General features: G+C 42.7%; 3 protein-coding genes across 6 annotated transcripts in view; 1 reads left to right on the top strand and 2 right to left on the bottom strand.

Moving 5' to 3' along the window:
- Window positions 1-91: 91 nt before the first annotated feature.
- Window positions 92-10,613, bottom strand: dpysl3 (dihydropyrimidinase like 3). Of its 2 annotated transcripts, none has more exons than XM_088397553.1 (14): window positions 10,416-10,613; window positions 6,238-6,326; window positions 5,569-5,753; window positions 4,590-4,754; window positions 4,459-4,520; window positions 4,285-4,365; window positions 4,026-4,094; window positions 3,356-3,476; window positions 3,139-3,295; window positions 2,923-3,064; window positions 2,662-2,832; window positions 1,529-1,708; window positions 1,106-1,259; window positions 92-968 (listed from the first exon to the last, which is right to left on the bottom strand). In XM_088397553.1, exons 1-14 carry the CDS (start codon window positions 10,452-10,454, stop codon window positions 874-876), a joined length of 1,710 nt encoding a protein of 569 aa, XP_088253679.1. In that variant the 5' UTR covers window positions 10,455-10,613; the 3' UTR covers window positions 92-873. The 2 variants fall into 2 exon arrangements, with proteins under 2 accessions (XP_088253679.1, XP_088253678.1); XM_088397552.1 differs by having other exon boundaries at window positions 1,088-1,259.
- Window positions 6,263-25,576, top strand: part of LOC148386716 (sodium- and chloride-dependent GABA transporter 2-like) — a 25,307-nt gene continuing 5,993 nt past the window's right edge. For both annotated transcript variants that reach the window (XM_088397549.1, XM_088397550.1), the window contains exon 1: window positions 6,263-6,655. The gene's annotated coding sequence lies outside the window, so the exon portion shown is untranslated. The remainder of the gene's footprint in view (window positions 6,656-25,576) is intronic.
- Window positions 15,075-24,984, bottom strand: jakmip2 (janus kinase and microtubule interacting protein 2). Of its 2 annotated transcripts, XM_088397547.1 has the most exons (24): window positions 24,692-24,981; window positions 21,808-22,054; window positions 21,104-21,358; window positions 20,782-21,024; window positions 20,497-20,706; window positions 20,047-20,145; window positions 19,821-19,967; window positions 19,609-19,749; window positions 19,387-19,443; window positions 19,145-19,267; window positions 18,365-18,493; window positions 17,814-17,897; window positions 17,526-17,588; window positions 17,339-17,437; window positions 17,070-17,171; window positions 16,932-16,985; window positions 16,779-16,844; window positions 16,636-16,704; window positions 16,364-16,441; window positions 16,248-16,298; window positions 16,019-16,171; window positions 15,877-15,942; window positions 15,615-15,691; window positions 15,272-15,419 (listed from the first exon to the last, which is right to left on the bottom strand). In XM_088397547.1, the coding sequence occupies exons 2-23, from the start codon at window positions 21,934-21,936 to the stop codon at window positions 15,641-15,643; spliced, it is 2,469 nt and encodes an 822-aa protein (XP_088253673.1). In that variant the 5' UTR covers window positions 21,937-22,054; window positions 24,692-24,981; the 3' UTR covers window positions 15,272-15,419; window positions 15,615-15,640. The 2 variants fall into 2 exon arrangements, with proteins under 2 accessions (XP_088253672.1, XP_088253673.1); XM_088397546.1 differs by lacking the exon at window positions 15,615-15,691 and having other exon boundaries at window positions 15,075-15,419; window positions 24,692-24,984.

The following is a 25,576-nucleotide window of genomic DNA, read 5'->3' on the forward strand; positions in this document are numbered from 1 at the left end:
ACCTGCGTCTTATAGTCTGATGCGGCTTATTTATGAACGAAACAGGATTTTCATTTGGAATGTGAAAAGAAAGTAGAGCCAGAGCCTTGACGAGGTTTTTTAAAGCATCATTTCTTCTTTTATTGTGGATACAGGGTCGCACGTACAGATCTTTGAATTTTATTTCTCATTTTCAAGATGACCTCTGGTAAAACATTAAGCGGTACAAAGAAATGTTTCTTGGTTTATCTTTTACAATTTCTTTCGCTACTTTTTTTCAAATACTCATCATTCAGTACATCACATGGATGGGGTCGCCATGGAGACGAGTTGACAAAGAAATCATGGATCATGTCACCAGAATCCGTGTGGCCCATTCAGTTCCATGTTCTTCAGGTCAAATTCGCCTCCATGATTCACCAAGTACCGTAATTATTATCATTTGGCCCCCAAAACAAGCTACACAACATCATTCACAAAGCTACTTGACATTTAGTGTATGTACAGCAACATGGAACGCCAATTAGGATGAATGGATGTCGTTTAAGACCAGGTAGTTTACTTAGAACTTTTTTTTTTATACAGATTCACTTACTACCAAGAGCACCAGTACAGAACGGTTGAGAAGGAAGGCTGAGACTGGTTGTGCTTTGGTTGTTTTATCTTTTTTCAAATAAAATAAGATAAAAAGACCCATTCGATGTTGCCAAAATGTGTATCCTTTTGAGCAACCAAAGACTAGCATAGTGACAGGTAAGGCATTTTTTGTTGTTTTGAATTAGTCGTGGTCGTTCGAGTCAGCTCTACCTCCCATCACACATACATGAACACACACTCTTTCCTGGAGGCACACACTTAAGTCCTCCTTGGGTTGGATGGGTGGGTGGGTGGAGTTTAACTGAGGGAGGTGATGTTAGAACGGCCACCAGGGGGCACCATAATACGACGACCGGGAGGCCTTGTCGAGACTTCATCAGGAGTAGGGGGACCTGGAAGGGCGAGTGAGGGAGTTGCATGAAAATTACGTCAGACTCTGATGTGATTTTACGTGATTTGAACTGAAAGTAACTCATGGATACGAAGAAAGATCTGAGGGCATTATGCTCACCGCATGGTGCAGGGTTACCTGCTAGACTAAATCCAGACTGGTGCAAGTTCCTGACAGGCTGCTTGGTGGGTGACGTACGAGCCGAGGCGGACGGGGTGCCGCCACGTGACATGGAGTATTCCGACACGGGGCCGTCATACATCCCCCTGGGCACTGCCCTCAGGACGGCCAGCTGCACGGAAGCAGATACAAATCTAAGATAGGCCTAGCCAAGATGGATTTTATATGGGATGGTGCTTTTGCATTGTAAGTTTTCCAGTCATCCAGAACCAGGTTAGAACATCCATAAAAAAAGACTCCAGGAAAATCCGTCAAGACAAAATTGGGAAGCGTTTTTATGCTTTCTTATATAAGCAATAGTTTGGCACTATTCATTTCGTCTGCAAACCAGAAAGTTGGTTAGTTGGACAAAAATAACTGACGTTCTGAGCAGACTTTTACCTGCTTCCTGGCTTTGACACGTTTGTAGGCGAAGTCGGGGAACGGCGAGCAGGGGATGAAGCGGCCCGCGCCTGAGGTCACGTGCAGGTTGTCGTCTTCCAGGACCATCTTCCCCTGGCAGATGACCACCTGAGGCGCGCCACGCAGCTCCATGCCTTCAAAGATGTTGTACTCTGCAGCCTTAAAAGTAATGGAAAAGCATTTTCCCACTTTGAATACTTCACTTTGTGGTGTTTTATGTTTCTAAGCGGCACTCCCTCATTCCACTGGTGCTCCTTCCTGGCCTTTTTTGTGCTGTCGTCCAAACTGACTTCAGACTTCCAGTGGCTGCGCGCCAATTATGATGTCATGACAAATGTGTGCGCGCGTGCATGTGAGCTTAATGTGATGATACGATGCTAAACATGAACGCTCCTGCTTGGCAGAACGTCAAAATCTCCATTAGGTTAGATTTATTGTTGCTGGGATCCGCTCTGAATTCCTTATTTGTGTGGGAAATGAACATGTGACATCATTACATAAGACCTGGAGAGGATGTCATCCACAGATTTGCAGATTATGTTTTACGCCAAAACCTGAGCGCTGTCTACTGAATACAACTCCAGTCTTTTGCTCGACTGAAATTTTGGAATCAATTCTCATAGTGCATCGCTATGGAAACCCAAAGTGTAAGCCTGAATTCTCTGCGTGCGAGCTTGGATCAGAATATTTGGGGAAATATAATCTATACTATAATCATAAAAATGAGGCTAGCTCGGCGTTGTCTGAAACCTGCCATATGATCAAATATTACAAAGCTCATTTGCCCCCTTATAGTTGGAAACAAGGCACCAGTATAATGTCATGTATGTTTGGAAACACCACTTAAAGGTTGTCATCGTTACTTAAATGTTTTTCTTTTGATTCAGTGAATGTACTCTGTGAGTCATATGAGGATCCTCGGAGACCTCATTTCCGTTCAGAGGAACTCAGAGGAACTCAGAGCTCCCTGGACGCTGGTCAAAAATGTGTTTTCTCGCCTTGTTGCTCACAAGCACACATGCTGTCTCTTATTTTACCTCCATGGTGAATTATCCCCCTTTTCATGCATCTCGTATACTTTTTAATGGTGTGATGCACGGTTCCCTACGCACCGAATTGTGTTTCTTTGCCGTGATGGTTCGAATGGCGTCGGTGTCCCAGATGACCAGGTCGGCATCGGAGCCCACGGCGATCCGACCCTTGCGCGGGTACAGGTTCAGGATCTTAGCTGCGTTGGTGCTGGTAACCGCCACAAACATGTTCTCGTCCATTTTGCCTGTAGTCTATACGAGAGGGGGAGGGATAAATATATGATATTAAAGCATAAAAATACCAGAGGCTATAAAAGTGAGGAAGACGCAAGAGTGTCTGACCACAGCTTTGTCCCAGATGAGGGTCATCCTCTCCTCCACCCCGTTGACGCCCTCTGGGATCTGAGTGAAGTCGTCCTTGCCGATGGCTTTCTGAGACACGCTGAACGTGCAGTGAGCGCTGCCAGTCACGCTCAAGTCTCCGCTGGAGGACCAAGAAACACAAAGTAACTATGTGTTTTTTTTAGAACATATGCAGTTTCTAAAAGTGAGGTATACCTGGATAGGAGCGTGTTCAAGTAGTCTGGAGTAGTTGGGTCAGGACTAAGAGGTGGAGACGTTACAAACGAAGCTGCCTTGGCCCAGTTCTTGCTCCAATAATGCGTTCCGTCCGTGCCCAGGCTAGCCGTAATTGGCTCACCGAACACGACGTTTCCTAACCAGGAGGTTCTGGTTAGAAACCAGCAAAACATCGAGGATTTTTTTTGTTTTTTACCTTTTTTACGGGCCTGTGAGATGATGTCTGCCGCGCTCTTGCTCATGACGCGGGTCACGTAGAGGGGACAGTTGGTTTGGCTGGCGATGGTGATGGCCCGAAACACGGCTTCTGCCTCCAACTAAAAGACGCCCACAGTTAAATATGATTTTCACAGTTTCTCACATAAATGCTAACACAGCAAATGGGGGCTGTTTTTAATACTAAATACTTTCCAACCAAAAGTGGGAACGTTCAAGCCAGAAAGTGCAGCGCTTCAGTTACACTGACTTCCATGCATGCTGTTTCTAGGAGCCACTTGCCAAATAGACAAACAACCATTCAAAAAATGTGGAGAACATACAAATTTCAACACAAAAAGTCAACTCAGTCATTGTTTGACATTTTTATGGCAGATGATTCCCACGAGATCTGAAAATTCCCGTCGGAGGCGAGATGCGAGAGTTGAGATCACTTGACTGTTTTCATTCAGCGACAACACGCGGTGGTTGATTTACGCCCTGAACGTCACTAATGTGCATCAAACCACATGTGCGTAATAAGATCAGCATGACTTTGAGTGAGAGTGAAGCCCGTCTGTATGTGTGGCCATACAATCAATTGTTTCAACAACCAAGTCGTTGCCAACACGTGGATTAGTACTGTAGTCATGTTAATGATTTGTTCCGACCTCTTCTGGCCGACTCAACACGTGTCCCTCCGGTCCGGTGATTCCCATTTGCAGCATACGGGCCTGCTCCTATTGATCGGACACAAACATGCTAATTGAACAACAAAAGTCCATCGTGAAAACACGGACGTGCCTCCTTAAAATAATCTGGTGATGTAATCGCTTAAAAGTTGCGCTGTCCTCATGAGAATTTTATTGCACGTCCTAGAATATATTAGGCAATGCATTCTAGAAGATCTTTACAGCCATTTCATTTTACCTCTGCAATAATCTCTCCATTTTCCGCATGGACCTGAGCAATGCCGCCTCTTTCCGCCAAGAAGGTAAACACCTCATAGAGCTGCAGCCACAGAAAAGAAAGTCACAAAAGAATCTTAAAACTGCCAGTCAGCCTTAATGGTATCTGCAATCCCTCATCTTCTGCGCTACCAACCTCGCTGTTGCTCATCTGGTAGTAGTCCTTGTAAGCCATGTACACCTGGAATGAGTTCACACCTGTGGAAATTGAAAAGGAAAGACATGACTTTTATCATCTCTAACTGAAGTGGAGTCATCACATTATACCTTTTTCCTTCATCAGGTTGTCCACCTCCTGCTGGACGCTGTCGTTCCAGTGGGTGATGTCCACGTGGAGCGCGTAGTCGCAGCAGGCCTTCTCGTCAGCCCACTGCCTCCACTGATCGTAGGCCGCCAACAAGCTGCTGCCAACCTCTGGGATCACATGGTCCACTATATGGGGGGACAGGGGAGATAGATGGCGACATTTGCAATTTTTTTTTTCTTCTATCTTGCCGGGATCAGCTGTCAGTTTGTTTTGGCTGTGATCCACCCGTAGCGACCAAACATTGACGCGTGTCACTTTTGGTTTTTGTCACAGCGTAAGGGGGTCGTGTAACACTTTAAATTCCCATTGGCACATTCCAAAATCTGTAACACTGTATATTTTCTCATCAAGCTTCACGTCTACTTTTTGTGTCTGGTTGTCACTAGCTTCTTTATCACTTGCAACATGACCCAATTAGCTTTCGTTGTTGTTTGCATGTTACAAGAAGATGGCAGAAAAGCGTAACTTCTAACATTCTTTCTCTTTTCCTCCATGGTCACACTGACATTTTATATAGTGGGAAAAAAGTGTTCACATTACCCACCCACAGAGTGAATGTTTTCACTTAGCCTCTCTGAAATCTAATCGGCCACAAATGAATGGGCTGTGTGAATGGTGGTAACAGGGGTATGTCTGTTAGTAAATGTCTCTGTGCCAACTTTTTACGCTACTATCTTGCAGCTGTTGCTTGTGATGGCGCCGTGTCTCTGAGGACACATACATACAGTCGATGTGATTTGGATGTATTAAGATGACAAGCAGACACATACTGTAGTGTTTGGTATTTTCATGGGAGCCTCTTGCCCAGTCCCCCCCACCCATGAAGCCCTTTGTATAGACATGCTTTGGACAGTTGCCCGTAGGAGAGTCTCTTTGGGTCTCCGCTCCACCTCTTTTCCTCTTTAGCTTTTTAACCCTGAGTTTACCACAGCTTCATACCGATCATGGTCGTGCCCCCGGCGAGAGCCGCCTTGGACCCCTGAGCAAAGTCATCCACGGTGGTGGTCCCACGATACGGCATCTGGAGGTGGGTATGAATATCGATGCCGCCGGGGATCACCATCTTGCCGTTGGCTTCGATCGTCTTCACCCCGCCGGGCACAATCAGGTTGTCGCCGATCTGCCTGGAGATGTTGAATTGAGATAGTAAAGGTTTGAGCAGATTGTGTTTGGAGTGTCTATGGGAGTTTTCCAGCAGCTCATTTGGTTGTTTATTATGCAACACCAGGCTTCCTGTGGTCGCCTCCCTCAGTGGGGGAGTAGGAACAAAGGGAGAAATAATAGAACAATTAAGGCCAAATGGGATCAAGGGTGAAATTAAACAGAGGATGGATATATTTGAAAAGCTTAAGGGTGAGTTACTCATCAAAAGGCCCGACTGGTGAGAAAAAACATGTTTTGTTTTGTTAGACTTTATTTATAGTTAACTTTTTCCTTTACTCAAGCCTGAAACATTCTCTTGCCTTCCTCCCACTTTCCAAAATCTAACTCAAGGGCTTCTTAACCCTCCTTGAAATAAATTCCCCCTGGAATTTCTTAGTAAGGATTTGCACAAATCTTTAAAGAGCTGCAGAGGCGGAGAGATGAAAGGGATGAGGACGTTCTTACTTGATGAGGCCATCTTCCATGTAGATGTCCGCATGGAAGGATTGGTCATCATTCACAATCCGGCCGCCTTTGATAAGAAGCCGGTCGCTCTGCATTTGGGAGAAAAAAAATGGGATAAATTGTCTTTTGGCATGTTGAAGAGATGCAGATTAAAAAAAAAAAAAAAAAAACATATCCCAGCATATAACTAACGCATCTTATTCTGGGCGTTGCCATGACGTCACACAGTCTGGAGCGCGTGCACGTTACTCACCTGCGTGACTCAAAACAGCGCGTATGCACGCTACTCACCTGCATGCAATTATGGAGCCCAAGGAACCCAGGAGGAAAACGGAATGTGCAAAAACTATCACCGCAGCACGGAATATAGCGCAAATGCAAAGCACCAAAAAGAAACAAAGACTTGAACCGACAGCGGGTAAGCTCAAATATGATTTATAAATCCTCCTTGTTGTCAATACGAGTGACTTGTTGCACTGACCGGGCATTGAGACACGGGGGAAATATATATATATATTCTTTTTTTTTTGGTTAGGCGCCTATCAAGGTCGCCGAAATGTGCGCTTGTGCGTGAATACTGTTGTGCTCAATCATAAAGTGAAAACGGATTAAAAAACGCGCACTTTTATTCCTGCATGTCACATGGTTGAAACGTATTGAAAGTATTCACTGCTATATAAAGTTTAAAAAGTCCTAAAATGTATTGTTTGATATTTGCATTCATTGAGAGCAATCCTTCAATTGTGGGAAGAAGCAAAACACTTGACACAGTCAGACAAATCAAAATCTACTGCAACGGCCCTGTTGTGGACTAATTCCAGCGTGCGGTTGCCATGGCAACGAGTTCACTGTGGGGAGGGAAAAAGAAAGGCGACTGGCTTTTGCTTTGTTGGAGAGAACCATTGGCTGGCTATTATTACACACAGTTTAGAAAATGTGGAGTTAGATGTGTGTACTTTACATTTGATTTATTTTGTGAAGATTGTGTTTGGTGTTGTGATGAAGAATCACAAACGAATGGCATTCTGAGTCTTTTGTGTGTGATAGTAATGTTGAGGCGTGAAAAAGAGCCCAGAGTCTTTCCAGGCGACCACACCCTGCAAGCATTACAGTATTAGACTGGAGAACTCGGTCATAGCTGGAACACGTCAGTGCTGCCCTAAAACTGTCGCTCATTAAGTGCCGCTGCGCACCATCTCCATCTCTTTTTTTTCTCTGCATGGACGCTCCTACAATTTGGCACATGGTGACAAAAAGTACTGTGCTTGTGCAAAAATTGCTACATCATCTCAACCCACAAATGCTATAAAGAATCATTTCTTTTCTTCACATTATTGTATGACCAAAAGTTATTTGTGCGTAAGTACTAAGAACCAATCTCAGACTGAATAATCCTCTTTGGGTTTTTAATCCAAGTAAAGCTTCCTTGACTTTTGCTGAGGCAACCTCTTTAAGACCATTTGGCAGCTGTATTAATGGAGGTCACATGACAGGATGCTGAGTGCACTTGGTCCAAAGTGAGTGAAAGACTGATTGAATGTGTGGAGGAAAAAAAAAAGGGAGTCACGTCGCAACAGCAAATATTCGTTTGATGTGATGTCGTTGATCCTGATCTGCTGAGACCTTCCAGGGTCACGTCCTACTTTGTCACTCCGTGTGAGTGCATCCTGTTTTACGAGTGGAACACAAAAAAATCCCAATATGATGATGTCAGCATTGTCTTTATAATAAACGACATCACTCAGATAGAATGTTAATAGTTCTTGGTTCATTCAAGGTTTGATGCAAATGCCATTTCAAATATTTAGCTGGCTTATGTGAATGCTGATGGAAAGTCTATTCACACTTTGTCATTTTTATGAGACGTAAATGGTGAAATATGTTCCTATATTAGAAACAACTGCCCCATGTCTCTCTGGGTTAAGAATTTTGTGGGTCAGCCCCCCCCCACATTTTTTCTCCTCTGTTGGAGGATTTGGTTAGCTGGCTACACACAAAAGCATTTCAGGAGAATTAGCACAAACTCTTACATTTGGCTTTGGAATTGAGAATTGTTTTCGTAATGCAACTCTATCCGAGTGTCATCTGCACCCATGCCTCAGTTTTTTTTTGCCAGTTGCCAAGAAACCAAAATATTTACCCAAAAAGGCCACAATTTGTTCACTGTTGAGAATTCCGATGCAATTGAGTTAATTGCAGTCAGTAAAGTCTGCTAATAGAACTTTACCAACACGTAGGGGGGCGGGGGGTGTTTTGGTGCCATCTTGAATGCACAGCGGTTGCTATGGTGAGTCACATCTGGGCAGGCCATGCTCTGTTTTGTTTGCACACTTTGTGGCAGCACGCATGCTGATGGCAGAAGCCGTAGCTCAGCTTTAATTTCCTGGATGGGATTTTTTTTTTAGGTGCTCATTCCCAATGGATGCGGCAAAACGGGTGGGGTGGGTGTTAGCTCAAGAGGGGGCGGGGGATTAATGGTTGGCGGAGGAACACTGAGGGGGCTGTGACGACGGGAGGACGGAAGAAAGGAAGAGCCGCACCTAGAAATCTGACAGCCACTTTGGCACTGGCTAATGTGAGGAAACTGCTGAAATAGAATGGTATGGAATATTCCAGTTTTACAACAGCACATATGAATTGGTATACTAACAAGTTAAGTTTTGAGGATTCGGCCGCCAGACACGAGTAAACTTTGCAGGCTTCAATGCCAAACTGTATGAGACTAAATAACTGCTGATACAGTAAACAACCTCCATATTGGTTTCATCTTTACAAATTCTCATATTTGCATTTTTTTTTTAAATTCCTGTCACCAGGTGATGCCCAAAGGATGTATTTTAGAAGGGCTATATTTCCAAGCTTTTGATGTTAGGGAGGAACTAAGTTTAGCTTGAGTTGTAACAGTGTCTTTGCTGTACTCCTGCTGCTGCTTTTTTTTTCCAAAATCAAATGATCTCTAAGCCATTTTGAAAAAGGCATGTAGAATTTACAGTATATATTAATATCGACCATTATACACATAGTTAGGGTTCACATTTGAAGCTATTTGCATCAGGGCTTGGTCATTTCATTGCAGTTGCTTGGTCACGTTACTAATCTGATGTCTGGTCATGCCATTAATCAAATTAAAATTAATCAAGAATATACAGTCCAAACTTGGGTTTTGCATGATCAAATTCAAAACATTCCAAAAAGACAGTCTGGATAAAATGGTGTCCCTGCTGAGATTTTAAAGAACGTGCCCTATTTATTTGGATATCATTGTGATGCCAAAGCAACCGAATCCAAAAACAAAGGCCGAGCGATACTCCACATCGCCGCAACAATGAAAACCGGCCGGCATGAGATGCGCACACGCGCACGCGCACAAAGGAGAGGTCTGCAGTTGGAAGACCAAGCGGAGGCGCAGCTGCCTGCGTTGGCCTCCATTCAACCTCCGCCCTGCATGCTCTGATACAATTGCTCGCCTTCTAGAAATTCACAATTTAAACCACTCCTTTCCCTATGCCGCTTAATCCCAAATCATCCCAAAATGGGCGTGTGCCTATCTACCCCCCCAACCACCCGCCTCTCTCACCTTCCCTGCTTTTCACTCTCTCCTCTGCACCACACACGCCTGGAACATCAACGCTCAGCTTGGAAATATGAAAATCCCCATTGGAATTACGTTTGATTCTTTTTTTTTTTTTTGCAAAAAGTCTTAAAACGGCGGTGGATTTAGAGGATTTCAGAGGATAGACATAATAGCATAACATGACTGCGTTTGAGCTGGGGGTGGAGTGGGGGGGGCGAAATCTTACACAAAAATGCACCATTCTGTAAAATTCCAAACAAACAAAAATATTTTGTGTCATTCAATAGAAAAAAAAATAACAGTGGAATTCTACATTAGGGGAAAAACATGAAGGGAATGTTTAGTGATTTTTAATGGGTGAGTCCCTCAACAAAGGAGACAGGACACCTTTAAGAAAACGCCTAATATCGCGCATGCCCAGCAAAATGCCCTCATTGCAGCATGAGGGCTGACAATTATAATCAAATGCATAATAATCATATAGTTTAAACAGTAGCGCAACTGCAAGGTCTGGATTTACGGCTGCAGTAGCCAACGCTAATGCAGTGATTTATAACAGCCATCAAAGTTCCCCACATACCCTGGAGCGTCGTGAACAACTCACCGTGATCTTCGGGATGTTCTTTTTGCCTTGATAAGACATCCTTCGTTTTTCCACAATACGAGGTGTAAAAAGATGATGATAATTCCCCTCTTGGACGGATGCTGGATGTGGAATGACAGTGAAGTCTGATGCACGCACACACGCTTGCACACACACTTGCACACACTCGCTCACAAGCACGCAAAGTGTTGCAGGAGCGTCAATGGTCCAAAGAGAGCGATGAAAAAAATCGGCCCCGCCCTCACTTGGAAAGGCTGCTGTGGCAGAAAGTTGCCTATAGAGGACGCCAGAAAGCACCCTGCACTTTCATTTTGTCATGTATATATTAAAATAAAAAATACTGAATAGATGATCAAATATCACGTTAATTAGAATACTATATATTAAGTTTACTGTTATGAGTCTAAACTGAAATTGTTATAAATTATAGCATACGCATTAAAATAGTAAACACATTAAAATATTTTTTATTGAAACGCACTCAGAGAAAATACCCATTTATATATCGAGCTAGCTGTATATCTATTTTTTATTTATCCATCTTTCATCCATCCATCTGTCCATCCAATCCATCAATTATGAATAAGATTGACTAATTTAGGGGTGAGGTCCATATGGAAGTCATTATTGTTCTTACTAGCATCACTGAACATTTACTATGCAAAAATCAATGTGAAAGTACTGATACACAAACAAAGAGTACATTATTGTAAATTTAAAAATAGAATGGCTAATTAGTGTGGTAGTGAAAACTTTTTACAACCTAAACTGTTATCCTCGAGTCCTGTTATCCTAAGAGTTAGACCTGTTGGGGTGTGGATTGTGCTTTGAGTGACTCCTCGACAATGTGCATAAATCAATGCAGTAAACATTTACAATTGGATTGAAGAAATAACTCCGATGCTACAAATGAGTCAAAGAACAGTCACATATGTATATATAACAAAAACGAAGTTGAATGATTCTAAACCTTTTTTTATATTATTCAATGGAGGAGGGCTGAAATGATGTAGCAGCTGTCACAGAGCCTGTCCAGCGTATGACACACCCACACATATTCTCTCAACACACACACACACAAGCCCTCTAATGAAGCCATGTGACTCTATTGTTTGGACCCATGGAAGACCACCCTCTGCCTTTACTCCATCATCGGCACAAATGGTTAGAACACCATATGCTCACACCCGCATAGGGTTGGGTCACTGTTTGTATATATATGTTCCCGCTGTTAACAACAAGTAAAAATGTAGGGTCATGGCTTGATGAGATGTGCTGTCCACTATCATTACATTCAGTCGGTGACACATCGCTGACATCACCATCCTCAGCATTTTTAATGCTTTTGAAGTTTGCAGGTCTGCATGGACCTTAGTGTGCATAAATTAGGTGACAGCAACACAGAAATGTCTGTAAGGTTATTTAATTTGCAGCAGCAGCAGGATAACTTTAATGCTGAGAAGATGCAATACATATTATAGCAGTGCTAGTAAATAATAGTTGACGGCTGTCACAGGAAGTAGAAATGCTGCACTTTGTGAGATTATGATCTGTCCATACCTGCCACTTCTATCCACCATTTGCCCTGCTTGTCACTATGTCTGCTGAGTCACCAGTTATCTTGCAACATTACAGTTATAGACTGATCATCTCGACATATTTGAAATAATATGAATATTGAAAAGCATGATCTAGTAGCATTTACAATAAGTAGTGGTGACATCATGAACATGTTGCTCACCTTCTCATCCAGCAGATTTGGACGGGATGCATCCTCCTTGTTGGATCTCCCCTCCTCAGAATCAGAACCCACATCATTTGGACTTGTTGGATGTGGGCTGGCGGATGCCCGGGGTCCCCTCTTCTGACCCACACTGAGGGCATCAAAGTCGATGGTCTTGTTATCGAAAGCGTCACGCACACTGCAGAACAAGCCACCGTATTTTTGTCGAACCCCCTGTTCTGTAGTAACGGGTCGGGCTAGATACACGGGCAGGTCGTCCTCTGCCTTGCACTTGTGCTCTGCCATGCTGCAAGCAAGCCTCCACTGGTGACACAGGAGAAGGAGGAGGAGGGTGAAACTGGGGCTAGAGACAGTGCGTGCCTGTGTTTGTGTGTGCAAGTTCATTTCAGTGTATAAATATATAGGTATGAAAATATATACATATATGTATATACATATAAAAGTATATGTGTGTAAATATATATATATACTATATAAGTATATGTCTATTTAAATATGTGTATGTATATACATATGTATACGTAATTGTGCATGCTTTTGACAAAAAAAGACATCAATCTGGTCTCTGCTTTTTGCAATTTAAGACACAGAAACATTGAACTGTGCAGCTGCATGATTATTGTGTAAAAATTTACATGCACACATGCTCGTAAAAGCCGGACTCAATTTGCAGACCGTGAATCTCTAACTGGATTCCAGCGGCATCTGGTAAGCCAACATGGAGGCCCAAGCGGATGCAGTTGCCCAATCTGTTTATGTCATGTTGCTTGGCAACATACAATTAGCCCTAGACAGATCTGATTGTTTGTATTCCTGGAAGTCCTGCTAATAGTTAGCAAATGAATTTTCACTCAGTGCAATGTTGGGAAAGACATGAGGGAGTGGTTGTTAAAGTAAGGTGGGCTTGTCATACATGCAGTCCAAATTAACACTGGTTGACGTGTGGGTGTGTGGAGTTGGCCCACTTACCCACTTTCAAAAGGTCCCTGTTGCCGTAAGGCCTTTGGGTGGCGGCTCTAACCAACGATCATGGATTTGCCCAATGGATCACTGCACACCGTTGCACTTACATGCACTTATCGGCCAGGAGCAACATTAATGCATTGGGAGTGATTTTATTTTATTTTTTTAACAAACTAACTTGCCTCTTACATCCATTTTTAATATCATGATGATAATCATGATTAAAACACACAAAATTAATATTTATTCGTCCCTTATCCTTTCATCACCATTTCATGTCCAGTCCAATTCTCACATTTGCTAAATTGTCTGTCCATAGCCAAAATATTTCTCAACCATATTTCTCCCTGATGTGCATGAAAAAAAGTGAAGCTGCAGACAAGTGTTACGTCATTATTTTGTTCGCGGCTCTTTGTCTGCCTCTCCACTCAGCTTTCCCTCACTTAGACACCTGCTGAGTGAGTGCAGCTCATCTCTTTTGTTGCTGTCACTCCTGTGGGAGCACTTCTGGCCCACATGGGCACTTTGGCTGCACATAAGAGAAAAACAAGATGGCGATATCGTATGACTTAGTGGTGCTGAAAGGACAGTGACAGTAATGCGGTACACTGACTGATGCGGCCTCATCTGTTTCCTTTGGTTAGATTCTGTGCACTTTATTAGGCAATGCATACTAATATGATTGGGATCATCATGGTCGTAAATGTATTCATCTAATGAGTCTAAAAATACAGGCTGATCATTTTTAAATTAATTGTGAAATGCAAAATTTAAACTACTACTTTTAATACGATAAGTTTCTATTAATTAGTTAACACAATTCGTCCAAAAAAGCAAAAACAATTTGTCATCTATTAATGCCAAAGTCTTGTTTGACTTTGTCCAGTTTATTTAATCATCTACGTGAAAGTAAAGGGGGGCAGCAGGGGGGGGGGGGGGGGGACAATTCTTGTTGGAAAACAGATACAATAAAAAAAAGTCCTCTGCGAGTTAAAAAGAAAATATATAGATTTAAATATACATTACACAATTTCAACCACCTGGGGAAAAGGGTAATAAAACATTGTTATCATAAAGGGCCTAGAATGTACAAGGGACAAATGCATTTAAGGCAACTGCTTGACAGCAAAGTTTGCACAGAAATACTCACGGTCATTCCCCGTGAAGTCGTGGATGGACCGTGAGGTCGGTTGGAGGCTCACATGGACCAGTTGGAAATATTTAGAATGGCAAGGACCGAGTTTGAGTGTTGAATAAAGACTCAGGGGTGTTAGTATCCAAGTAGTGGTTAGCAAAAATAAAAGCAGTCGATATATGAAAATGATTACATTTCTTTTCACAGTAATTTTGTGGATTGCTAATAAAGATTCTCAATTTTTCAAACGGTTGAGATCAATCAGTATTGGTATAGAGTATAGATTTTTTTTAAAGGTTTGACAATATTTACAAGCCTGATCATTCAAACTCTAAAAAGGGATGCAAAACAAGTCTGCCCTCGCCTGGTCAGCAAGAGCAACTACTTTGAGAAAGGATTAAAGAAAAAAGGAGGGGGGTCCACTTTCAACTTCTTTTCTGTTATGTCAAAATCATACCAGCAACTGTCACAATAAATTATGAAAGACATGGCTTCAATGTACATATGAACATCAAACGTGTATGAATCGAGGGCTGGGGGAGCTGTTAAAAAAGGGAAACCCATAAAACCAGAGAGTGAAGATCTTTCTTCATCTGCTAACCTTTGGAGAAAATCCGCAGGCGAGTTTTGACAATCCAGTCACTTTGAGGTCTCCAGTGTTCTTCTTGATTTGAGTCTCCCAACCTGAGTGGCTTCCAGTGTCTACACACCTTTGGTGGCCCCTGCTTGCGTTCCCATCATTTTAAGTTTGAAAGAGGAGACAATCAGCTGTGGGCGGGTGTTTTTTTTGTCCTCTTCAAATCCCCCAAACAGTAATGGCTGACACACAATAATATTATTACTATTACTATTACCCTGCATGGCAGAGACATCATTTTCTTCCCAGGCTTTGGTTTTGGATTTGTCAAAGCAACACGGGCGGGCGTGCATCTACATGCAACTGCATATACACGTGTGTGTGTTTTTTGTTCTTGCAGTCCTACATCCTGAGAGACCCGCTTAAAAAGAAAAAAAAAAAAAAAAAAAGAGTGAGCTTCCACGGCCAACATCCAATAGACTCGTATACTGTCACCACACAAACAGCCAGTGTTGCTCCACCACACTTGGATGAAAAATAAAGAACACAGCAGTGACGAACGAGATGTCCGGCCAGATGCACCACCTGCAAAAAAAAAAGTTAAATCTTACATTTACAAAAAATTCAACGCAAAGATTTTATACGAATTTAACACACACAAAAATTACAAAATGATTACATAAAAAATAACACATACAATTTTTTTTTTTTCCAACTATTTTAAAAGGTTACACTGTTAAGATTTATTTATTCACCTGAAGCCCCCCTCCTCCGACTCACCTCTGCTACGGGACGTGCCAAAAACCTCAAGGCCAAAGGATAAAGGCAAGAGAAAAGAACAAGAATAGAAACAAAAACTGCCAGGAAAGAAAGCAAAAAGACAGGAAGAGAGAAAGTGAGAGAATTAGAGGAACATGCAGCATGTTAGTCACATTAGGAACACACACAGAGGAACAGTACAGGAAGTCACAAAATAGCCACACAATATTTTCTTACTGACATTCTATTTTTTGTTATATTTGATATCAAAACGGAAGGCTACCTTTTCTTCTAGGTCTTTAATTTGCCTCCTTTGGATCTCTGTCTTGTTCTCAAGATCTCGAATTCTCTGCAGAAAACAATTCTCATGAATTCGCTTCAAGGTTCTAGTAAAACTCATGGAATTGTTTTTTTTTTGGACGAACCTGGTGAGCCTGGTGCAGCAGTTCCATCCTTTCCTGCAGAATCTGACAGTCGTACTCTCGACTCTTCCTCAGCATCTGCCTCCTCAGTTTCTCCACCGCCGTTCGCAGCTCATCGCGCTGCAGCTCGTCCAAGGGCTCGCCGTATTTGATCACCTACGGCCGAGACCACGCAGCCAATGGTCAAAATGACAATATTTGATCGACAATATGACTGCTGACTTGAAATGACCTTGTCCTGCTGCAAAGCGTTGTATAACGTTGCCTCCAACTCCTGGATTTGCTGTTGAAAAAGAAACAAGTTATTTTCTTCAGCAAATAATGTAACTGGCTAAAAATCTGGCTTACCATGTAGGCCTGGTCCAGGGCTTGTTTTCGATAGTCCAGCTCTTCCTCCAGGTATCCTTTCTGTTTACAGAACATCTCCTGTTGAGGGTTAGGATCAAATATGAGTGATTTTGTGAAACCTCATTTGCTCACACGTGATCATGGGTATGTTTTCGATGTCTCCCAAATGATCAGGATTGTCATCCATCTTCTGCAGACCTTGCTAATGATCTGAATTGGGTGTGTTGATTCATTCTGCTATAGATGAAGACGGGTGTGAGTGCGATGCTCACCATCTCTATCTCCAAGTCCATCATTTTCTGGTGTAGCGCTGCCTCAGTTCCCTCAATCTGTTGTATCCACTAGAGGGCAGAGAAGAACAAAGTTAAAGTATGTGAAAGAAAAGTCGAGTATCAACCCAATGCAGAAAGCTTACCTTTTCTGCTAATGACAAAACTGTGCTAGCTTGAATAATGGCCACTTGTTCCTCATTTCGTAAATTCTTAAAAAAAAAAAGACAACAAAATTCAACCAATGAGCATTTTGCCTAGATTTTATCCATGATGAAGATGAAGATGATGTGATTTACCCCGTTGTCTCCCAGGATGTCTAAAAGTTTAATTAAATCAGGTATGCACACGTCCTGTGGAGAGACCGCATGGCATTCCGTTACGAGCGGAATTACATAAATGGCATAATATAATTTGGACGGCGTTCAGTGTGGCACCTTGACACCTTCCTTCATGCAGTAGATCTGCAGAGCGCTGACACCCTCCGAGAAGGGATGCATCCTCAGGTGGTTGAAAGGGGGCGACCTCCTCTCGCGCTCCTGAAATAGCAAACGCGCATCCTCGAGTTAGTAGGACGTCACAAAACGTTCAGTTTTGCAACCCGACTGCTCATTTTTTTGGGATGTCTACAAAGTTAATACCTCCCATCAAGTGGGAACATTCCTTCAAGCTAAGCGGTACTTGGCACGCAGTATGTTTGGCTCACCTCTAATTCCAGAATCCTGAACTCTAACAGTTCATTCTGGTCTCTGGAGTCTTGGAGCTCCTCCTGAGCCCGACAGTACTCCAGGTCCAGTTTTTCCACCTGGACGGCACATAGTTTACAAATATGACCTGGATAAGCCTTTGATGGCAAATGAATTATTTTGAGCTCATTTTGATGGTAGTCCAACCTTCTCGTAAAGTTCTTGATTTCTTCGCAGGAATAGTTGCTTCTCCTCCACCCATTTGGAATCCTGATGTAGAATAGACAAGCTTTATGTCAAATGACTTTTGTTGGTTCTGCTTGTTTATCTTGTGCAGACAACACAGTTGTCTATGAAGGCCTCATTGTAAGAAAATCGAATGAGTTCATCTCGCCGTCATATACAAATGCATGGAACTGTTCTGTGTAATTCGACCCACACAAGATGTCATGTAGAAAGTCGTTTTAAAAGGCTCAGTGTGAGCATGTGTCGTACCTGACCCTTCGTGGTCACCTCTTTCTCCAAATCTTCAATTTTGGCCTTGTACCTGAGTATGTCTGCTTGGAGCTGCTCCTGAGCCTGAAACATCCAAAAGAAATTCTTTTGCCCTCAAATCTCACTTTCATATTGAATCCCCCGCCGTCCGTTGAATTGACGTTCCACAGTACAGTATGCCGGTAAATCAATTTACCGTATCTATTGACACGATGATCACTTTTATGAACATGCGCCACCATGTCCAGTGGAAAATGTGAGAGGATCATAATTTCAAACTTCTGACTCCAACGACTTATCAAGCAAACACTTCGTATACAGTATGCCGTACGTAGCTGAAACTAAAGTCTGGGCGATTAATTGTGATTTTGGTGTTGGCGTCATCAGAGTGTTTGCTAATTAATTTGAAGAATGCAAGGAAAAATTGGCAGAATTGCTAGCCTCAATTGACGTAAAACACAAAAGCTTTGACGTCATGTCAAGTGGAAAAAAAGAGCATATAAGTTCACGTTAGAAAAATGATGCTTGTATCACCACACTGTATTGTGTACCTTGGCTTCCATCTCAGCATCAAGAATTCCTCCCTTCTGTTCCTGCAGCAGGGCGTATGCTCGCTGTAAGGCTTGGTATTCCCTGGTCAGCTGACGGAAACGTAGCTCAGACTCCTCATTGGCTAGACCCTGACCAAGAAACAGATCATCATCACCTGTCAATACGTCCAGCTTGTCTTCGTTATTGCTTGGAATGAGGTTTGCAACTGGCAAAACACATGGCTCAGCATTGGTGTCAAACCTAAGGCACGAGGGCCAGATACGTGCATTGACTTCATATGTCAATACTGGAATTACAAATTGTTTTCACTTTTAAAATATAAAGATATTGCTCGCAGTTTTCATTACCATTCATATTTTTCAAATAGTTGAATGTTTTTTTTACTAGTCTGTGATTTTAAAACTAGTTATTCATGAGTTTATGTAGCCTATACTGTATCTAGCATGAGGCGTTCATAAATCTTTTTGGGATGACATTCGTTGTGGAAGCCAGGGACAAAAGGAGTTTGACACCCCTACCCTAAAGGGACAAAAAAATACCACCTCCCCTGTGTGTTCGGGTTGGGTAAGCATGTCTGTTACTAGCTGACTAAATTTACTGTTCAATTTTTAACCCCTCACGGACGCTTTAGCAGTTATAAAAGTTCTGTTCCAAGTTTGCTGCCCAAATAAAATCAGACAGAGAAAGTTGAGGATGATTTCCAATTTGAATTGTCTTTATAAGAAACATTTTGCTTTGCTTTGGAGGTTAAAAGGAAGGAGTGGAAATGGAATAATCACCACATCCAGGTCTTCATCCGGAGTAGCGGGTGTTCGATCCATACGGAAAGAAGCCACCGAGGATGTTTCCGAATCCATTGACTCTTCATCGTAGCCGAAGAATGTGTCCACGACAATGTGCCTCTGCACAAAGTTCATATAAATGGCATAAGTGGGCTGAAACGTTGGAGAGTCCAATAATAACCACCATTCACGACATTAATGACTTCAAGAACATAAATTCAGATTTCAATTCTCTTCACCTTAATTGGTCTGGAACTCCTTTTATGTCTCTTCTTCCGAAGCAGTTTCTCTCGGTCCTGGAACCAAAGAAGAATTCAAATCAATTTAATGCTTATAAGAAACTCATTGAGACTACCTCTAGACTGAATCATTTTAATGATGGATTATGCGTGTCATTCACGGTGAACATGGGATGTGAGGAGACTAAACGACCGTGCGGTCGCAGTCATGAAAACACGTACTCGTGCGAGCTCGTCAATCATGCTTTGCTGCTCCAGGACTTGAAGTTTGAGAAAAGCTATTTCCTGGTCATCCTGGGCTTGGTCCAGGTCATTCAGGGACTTCGGTTTCTTTAGTGGAGGTTGGGAGCTGATCTTTTCCCTCTGATAAGAAAATCATAAGGTCAATTGGTCTGGACAGAAAGGGGAAGGTGCTCGTGCGCCTGGGTGCTGACCATCTCAAGGTTCTCCTTGGCCAGATTTTTTGCTTTCTCCTCCAGCTTCTGGATAGTCAGCATCAGGTCATCGTTGCGCTTACTCAGCAGTTTGTTCTTGTCCAACAGCGGCTTGTACTGCTTCTCCGACTCTCGCACACGCTTCAGCTGCTCCGAGAAACGGCAAATATTAGCGGAGGGGAAAAGAAAAGAGGAGCGTGGAGGGAAAAGTCCAAATTGAACATACGAGTTCATTCCGCTCATCTCCTAGCAGCGAGTTTCGGTCCTCCAACTTGCGAATCGTTGAGTTGAGCTCAGCCATGCGCCTTTGATTTCTCCTTAGATCCTTTGTATGATGGAAAAAAAAAACAATCAACTTGAAGTTTGTGCATGACCAATCATGCCAACCATTTGAGGGAAAGTCCGAAATGAAATAAAATCAAAGCGTTTACACTTTAAGTGTTGTTTACCGCGCCTCTGAATTAGTTATGCAGACATGCCGACCTTATGAGCGATCACGTTCCAGAAAATGGATCTAACACAGCAAACGCGCTCATTAACAGTTGACGATAAGTGACAAGACAATATTGTCAGTCATGAGACATCATGATAATATCGTACGTCGCTCATCCGTGTCAACATGTGAACTTGTGTTGATGTATCTTTTGTGAGAACAAGAAGGATGTAGGCTACTTACAGGGCTACCACAGTGCTCGGCGCCATCTCCAACACGACCCGGAATCTCTCTCTTGGGACTTCCTGCGCCGCACTCGGCCTCCTTGACCAGGAAAAGCTGCTCATCCAGCGCATCCTTCTGAAGCTGCAGCTTTTGGAGGAAGCCCGTGGTTGACTCCATCTCCCTCTCCAGAGAGAAGATGGTGCGATCTTTTGCTTTGATTTCATCTACCTGGAACAGGAAAGGAGCAGGAATAGGGTTATAGCCGTCCATCGATGGCGGCGAATGTGAGTGACTGTGCCTGACCAGTCTCCGGATGTCCCGTTCGCAGTCCCACTTGATCTTGGAAATCTGTTCCTGGTGCTGCTGGTGCTCCACCCGCAGATCGCCGGCCTTCATCTTGTCCGCCTGGATCATGTTGCTGAGGGCTTCGTCCGTTTGCTTCTTGGCCGCCTTCAGCTCGGCTATCTCTTGGAGGAGCTTCACCCTCTCCTGATCGAAGAAGCGGCGAGCGTCCTCCTTGGCTTCCAGAGTCAATGCTGTGCGAACCTATTGACACACATTTGATGATGATTTTGCATCAGTAAAGAAATGGATTCTTCTTCCCAAAACAAGCATCCTTGCCAACCTTCTCGCCGCTGCCATCCCGTATGGCGCTCAGTGCAGTCTTGAGCCTCTGGTTCTCCTGGTCTTTAATTTTGGCATGGCGGGCCAGCTCTTGCTCATGCTGCCGCGTCAGATTTTCCCGGAGGGCCTGGAGCTCTTTTTGTTTTTCCTCATGCCACTTAGCCCGCTGCTCCGTCAACATGGCGGTGTGGCGGTGTTGCTCCTGCTCACGCACCCGCTTCACCTCCTGTACTTTGTCTCGCTCCAGCTTGCTCACCTTTGGTGGAAATTGCAATTAGACGTGGGACTTTGTCACTTGCATTATAGCTATCATTTCAGAGTTGTTATGCTTGCAAAAATGCTTGTTACTCAGCAACACCGCATAAACCCGTTGACTGCGGGTCCTTATCATATACAAAAGGAGGAGGTTTAAGGTGTTCCAGTTATCACTGGGATGATAGAAACATTGCTTCACTTCCACAAGCCACCAATCAGGATCCATAAGTTTCTCATTCTTGAATATAATGGCGTACAGAAATGTTACATTTCTCCATAAGTCACAGTGTTAAACCTAAGCCGTTTCTGTTAACATACATGTTAACAGACATGGTTAAATACTAACCACAGCACATGTTCTGCACGTAGCCATCCATGAGCTTTCCAACGTCACATGTGAGATGGAGCTTTTCTCAGAGAACATCCAAACACAATTAAGGAGGATAATACCTTGCATTTTTCTTGGTGCAGTTCAATCTGAATGTCAGTCAGCTTGGACCTGAGATCTTCATTGGCTGCCTGCAGGGCAGAGATGAGGGCTTCGGGCTTCTCGCCCTTCACACGGCCTTTCTTGGCCATTGGTTCAATTAGTCAGTGTCTCTTCTGTTGCGTTCATGGAGACTTTACAGAAACGGTCCACGGTGCTCCCAAGGCTTCCTGTTTCTCCTCTTCTTCATTCTCCTGTTAGACAAAAGGGCTGGGCGAGGGTCAAAGGGGACCAGCAGAGACATTTTTGTGGTTACAGACAGGACTGTATTAAAGGTAGAGGCAAATGTTAATGGTATGTGTGATGATACTGACCAGCCCATATATATATATATATTTTTTTTTTTACATTTGTATTCATGGACGTGCTAGCCAGCGTGCCACCGTGCTGCCCCATATTGTGCTTGTTCTAAGTAAATAAATACATACATACATACATAAATAATGTGACCTTATTTCTCGGTTTAAAAAGATTTAGTGCCCCATTAAGGGTTAAAAAATAGAAAATCTAATTGTTGACAAGATTGTTCACTTCGACACACTAATAATAATTCCATTCAGAATATTGTTTGCTTCTTGGAAAGCCATTATTTACAAGAAATGAATGTTCAGAGAGTATCAACTGGAGTAATTAATTTTCACTTGCATGAGTATAATGCATTAGAAGTCAGAGATTTCTGCAAGATAATTTGATTCCATCCAAGCCTTCATCACAATTGTCTGGTGTTCAATAGGTTCTATTGATACAGTGCAATACAAATGGATGCTGTTTTCCCAGTATTTTTTTTTTTTGCGTTTCTAATTTGAGTAATTGAAGTTAGCTGCCCTAGGAGGGAGAAATTAAATCTTCTTAAGTTAGATGGAGACAGTGATACAAAGCTTATCAGAGAGAAAATGACATAACATTGCTTAAAAGATTTTGGAATACAGATTAAAGTCATGGTCACGTGGAATCAACATAGACGTAACACATGGCAATCAAGTAGCACTTTTTGAAGTGGAGTTGTCCAAAAGAAAATAGTGGCTGCATAGATTGTGTATATATAGAATTTCTCGTGGTGTCCCTGTTTATCTGTCAACCATACCCTAGTTGGGAATCACTGAATAAAGATCTCCCTGTGAAATTGCACTTGAGGGCAAAACAAAAAGATTCTGGTTCCCATGACTTCAAAATCTGATTATTTTTCAAACTCATGTCAATGCTGACGACAAGACATGTGCTGTTTGGTCATTTCTGGGCCAAGATGACCTCAAACATGACACAACGGATGAAGGTAATGAGTCGGCATTTTGGTGTTGCCATGTGCAACACCTTCATGCAAAGCCAGCTACATTTTACCAAGAGCACTAATACGGCATTAGCCTAGAAATCACTCAGAGCGGCCAAAACCACAAATTAATTTGATGTCTTTTTCAAACTGATGACTGTCATATTTTATCTTCAAACAGGAAGCCGCTGGCAAGTCTCCTATAAGGTCAAACTGCTTCTCTGGTATTATAGGAAAAGAAATCAGACCAGTTGGGTTATCCAAATAACATTTCAGGTTAAGTAAAAAAAAAAAAAAAAAAAAGTCTTCACTGTGTTTTCAGGATTTGAACTAAACGTGCAAATATGAGTCCAGGCAACTTTAGCAAACTAACCAGAGGAAGATTTATTAAAATGTCAACACTTTAAATAACGATGACATAATAATTGCTCACACGCATATGACTGCTTTACCATAAGAAGCATTTGCTTCTCAGTTGTACACTATCATACGACTTCCTTGCTAATCCGTATTATGCAATGACATCGTCAAAAGCTCAACGAAAGGTGACGTAAATGACCAACCGTGCAATTTTAATGAGTCTGGCAAAATATCAACTGGAAGGATGCATTTAATGGTAAAGAAAAGCAAAAAGTTCCAACATTGATTAACTTTTCACATTGCTGTCAGTCTCACTCGTTGCTTGTGTATCTTCTCCAACATACAAAATTAAAAGCAGAACTCTTGTGAAATATTGCCCAGTTTGAATAAGCCCATAAACTGTTTGATTCTATATGTTTTGGAAACATTATCTACGAAATATCCTTTTAGGGAAAATGCCACTATTTAATGATTGCTTTTTTTTTTTGATCGTGTGTTTGTGTCTGTAATTACAGTGATGTTTGATGACAAATGATTTCCCCCTTTAATTCAAGCTGACTTTACTTTTTGTTATTATCAAATACATTTGGAGGAGGACCCCTGTTGTTAGAATTGATCAGTAACTTTTGATAACAATCTACTAAAACTAGAGCAGCCACTAGCCTTGATATGCGCTGACCTTTAAAAGGCAATAATGTGACCATTGTTTACTCCTTTCAGTACAGCAGCGCGTGTTCAAATGAGGCCAGTGTGACAGCCCCATGGCAGATATGAGCTAGCACACACAAATGAAATGGGTGCCGCTGTCCAAGGCCCATACTTTGCTTTGCCACCAACAGGCTGATGCATGCCTACCGAGATGATGCTCACACGCTCCATTATGGTGCTGAAAATGCCCATTGAGCATCCCCCCCTCTCCTCTTCCTCCTCCTCCTTCTTCCCCAGCAGCCTCCTCCCACGTCACCCGCGCAGTGCAGGCCGAGATTCTCCCACTTCCGACATGCAGGCTAAGCGGATGTTGCACGTCCAAATACTGCAGAATGCCGCTTTATTGCCCCGTCGGCACAACAGATATCATATTAATCGACATAGTGTCAGTTTGGGATCAAGTCTGCAGCCACACGGAGGAGAGAGAGTCAATACAAGTCTAATAGGCCCGCTAGTAACGGGAAAGCCCCACGCGAGACGGTGCTGAATGTGGACGTTTAGCATCGTCTTACCTCAAACTCCAAGTCGAGATGTCCGAACGGGTGTGAAATGCACTCCATGGTGGATTACTGCACGTTTTTATTTGGAGAAAAAAGAGGTGAGCATCATCATCAGTCAGCGCGATGAGGTGATGATGAGGGGGAAGAGGAAGAGGATGATGATGATGCTGCTGCTGCTGGAGTTTAGCACCGCCTTCCTCGCTACGATGAGCTCACTCGTTTCCGTCGCAGTCCACCGACATCCGGCCGGCCCTGCATAAAGAAAAACATAATTGCCCCAACAAGAAAAAAAAAAGAAAACGTGCATAATATACATGTGCTATTTACTATGTATACTATTTTGCTCTGAACAATTTGCAGCGTTCACAAAATGTGCATGGCAGAGAGAAAAGCAACTTTGAATGCATTGAAATAAGTCACCCCAAAATATATCATCCTGCTTCACGCTTTTATTGCCCCCGTTACTCGTTGCCATGAGACTTTTCAACTTGCCTTGAACATTTCCAATTTACATACTTATGTGAATACCAGTCACGTCTCTGCAATATGTAGCAGCAACAACACAGCCAATAACAGTGCAAAATAACTCCGCACCCTATAAAACTTTTGTTTTTTTCCAATTCAACTTTTATATCTTGTGCATATGGTATATTTTCATGCTCCAAAAGCAATAGCATCAATAATAATCATCATAATCATCATAATCATCATCATCATAATAGTAATAATAGTAATAGTAAGCATTGTACCCAATATGCTGCTTCTTTTTCTGTTCCTCCATGAGCAGTAACAGCCATGCCCAATCAACTAGTTCCTGTTTTTCTGTGATCAATAGAGAAGGAATCCCTGGGTCATCCCAAAGGTGCAACCCAGTCCTCCTCCAGCACTCATAGACTT

The sequence above is a fragment of the Syngnathus floridae genome, chromosome 15 (genome assembly GCF_059516105.1).
Source record: "Syngnathus floridae isolate MCC-2025c chromosome 15, RoL_Sflo_1.0, whole genome shotgun sequence".
Classification (NCBI taxonomy): Eukaryota; Metazoa; Chordata; class Actinopteri; order Syngnathiformes; family Syngnathidae; genus Syngnathus; species Syngnathus floridae.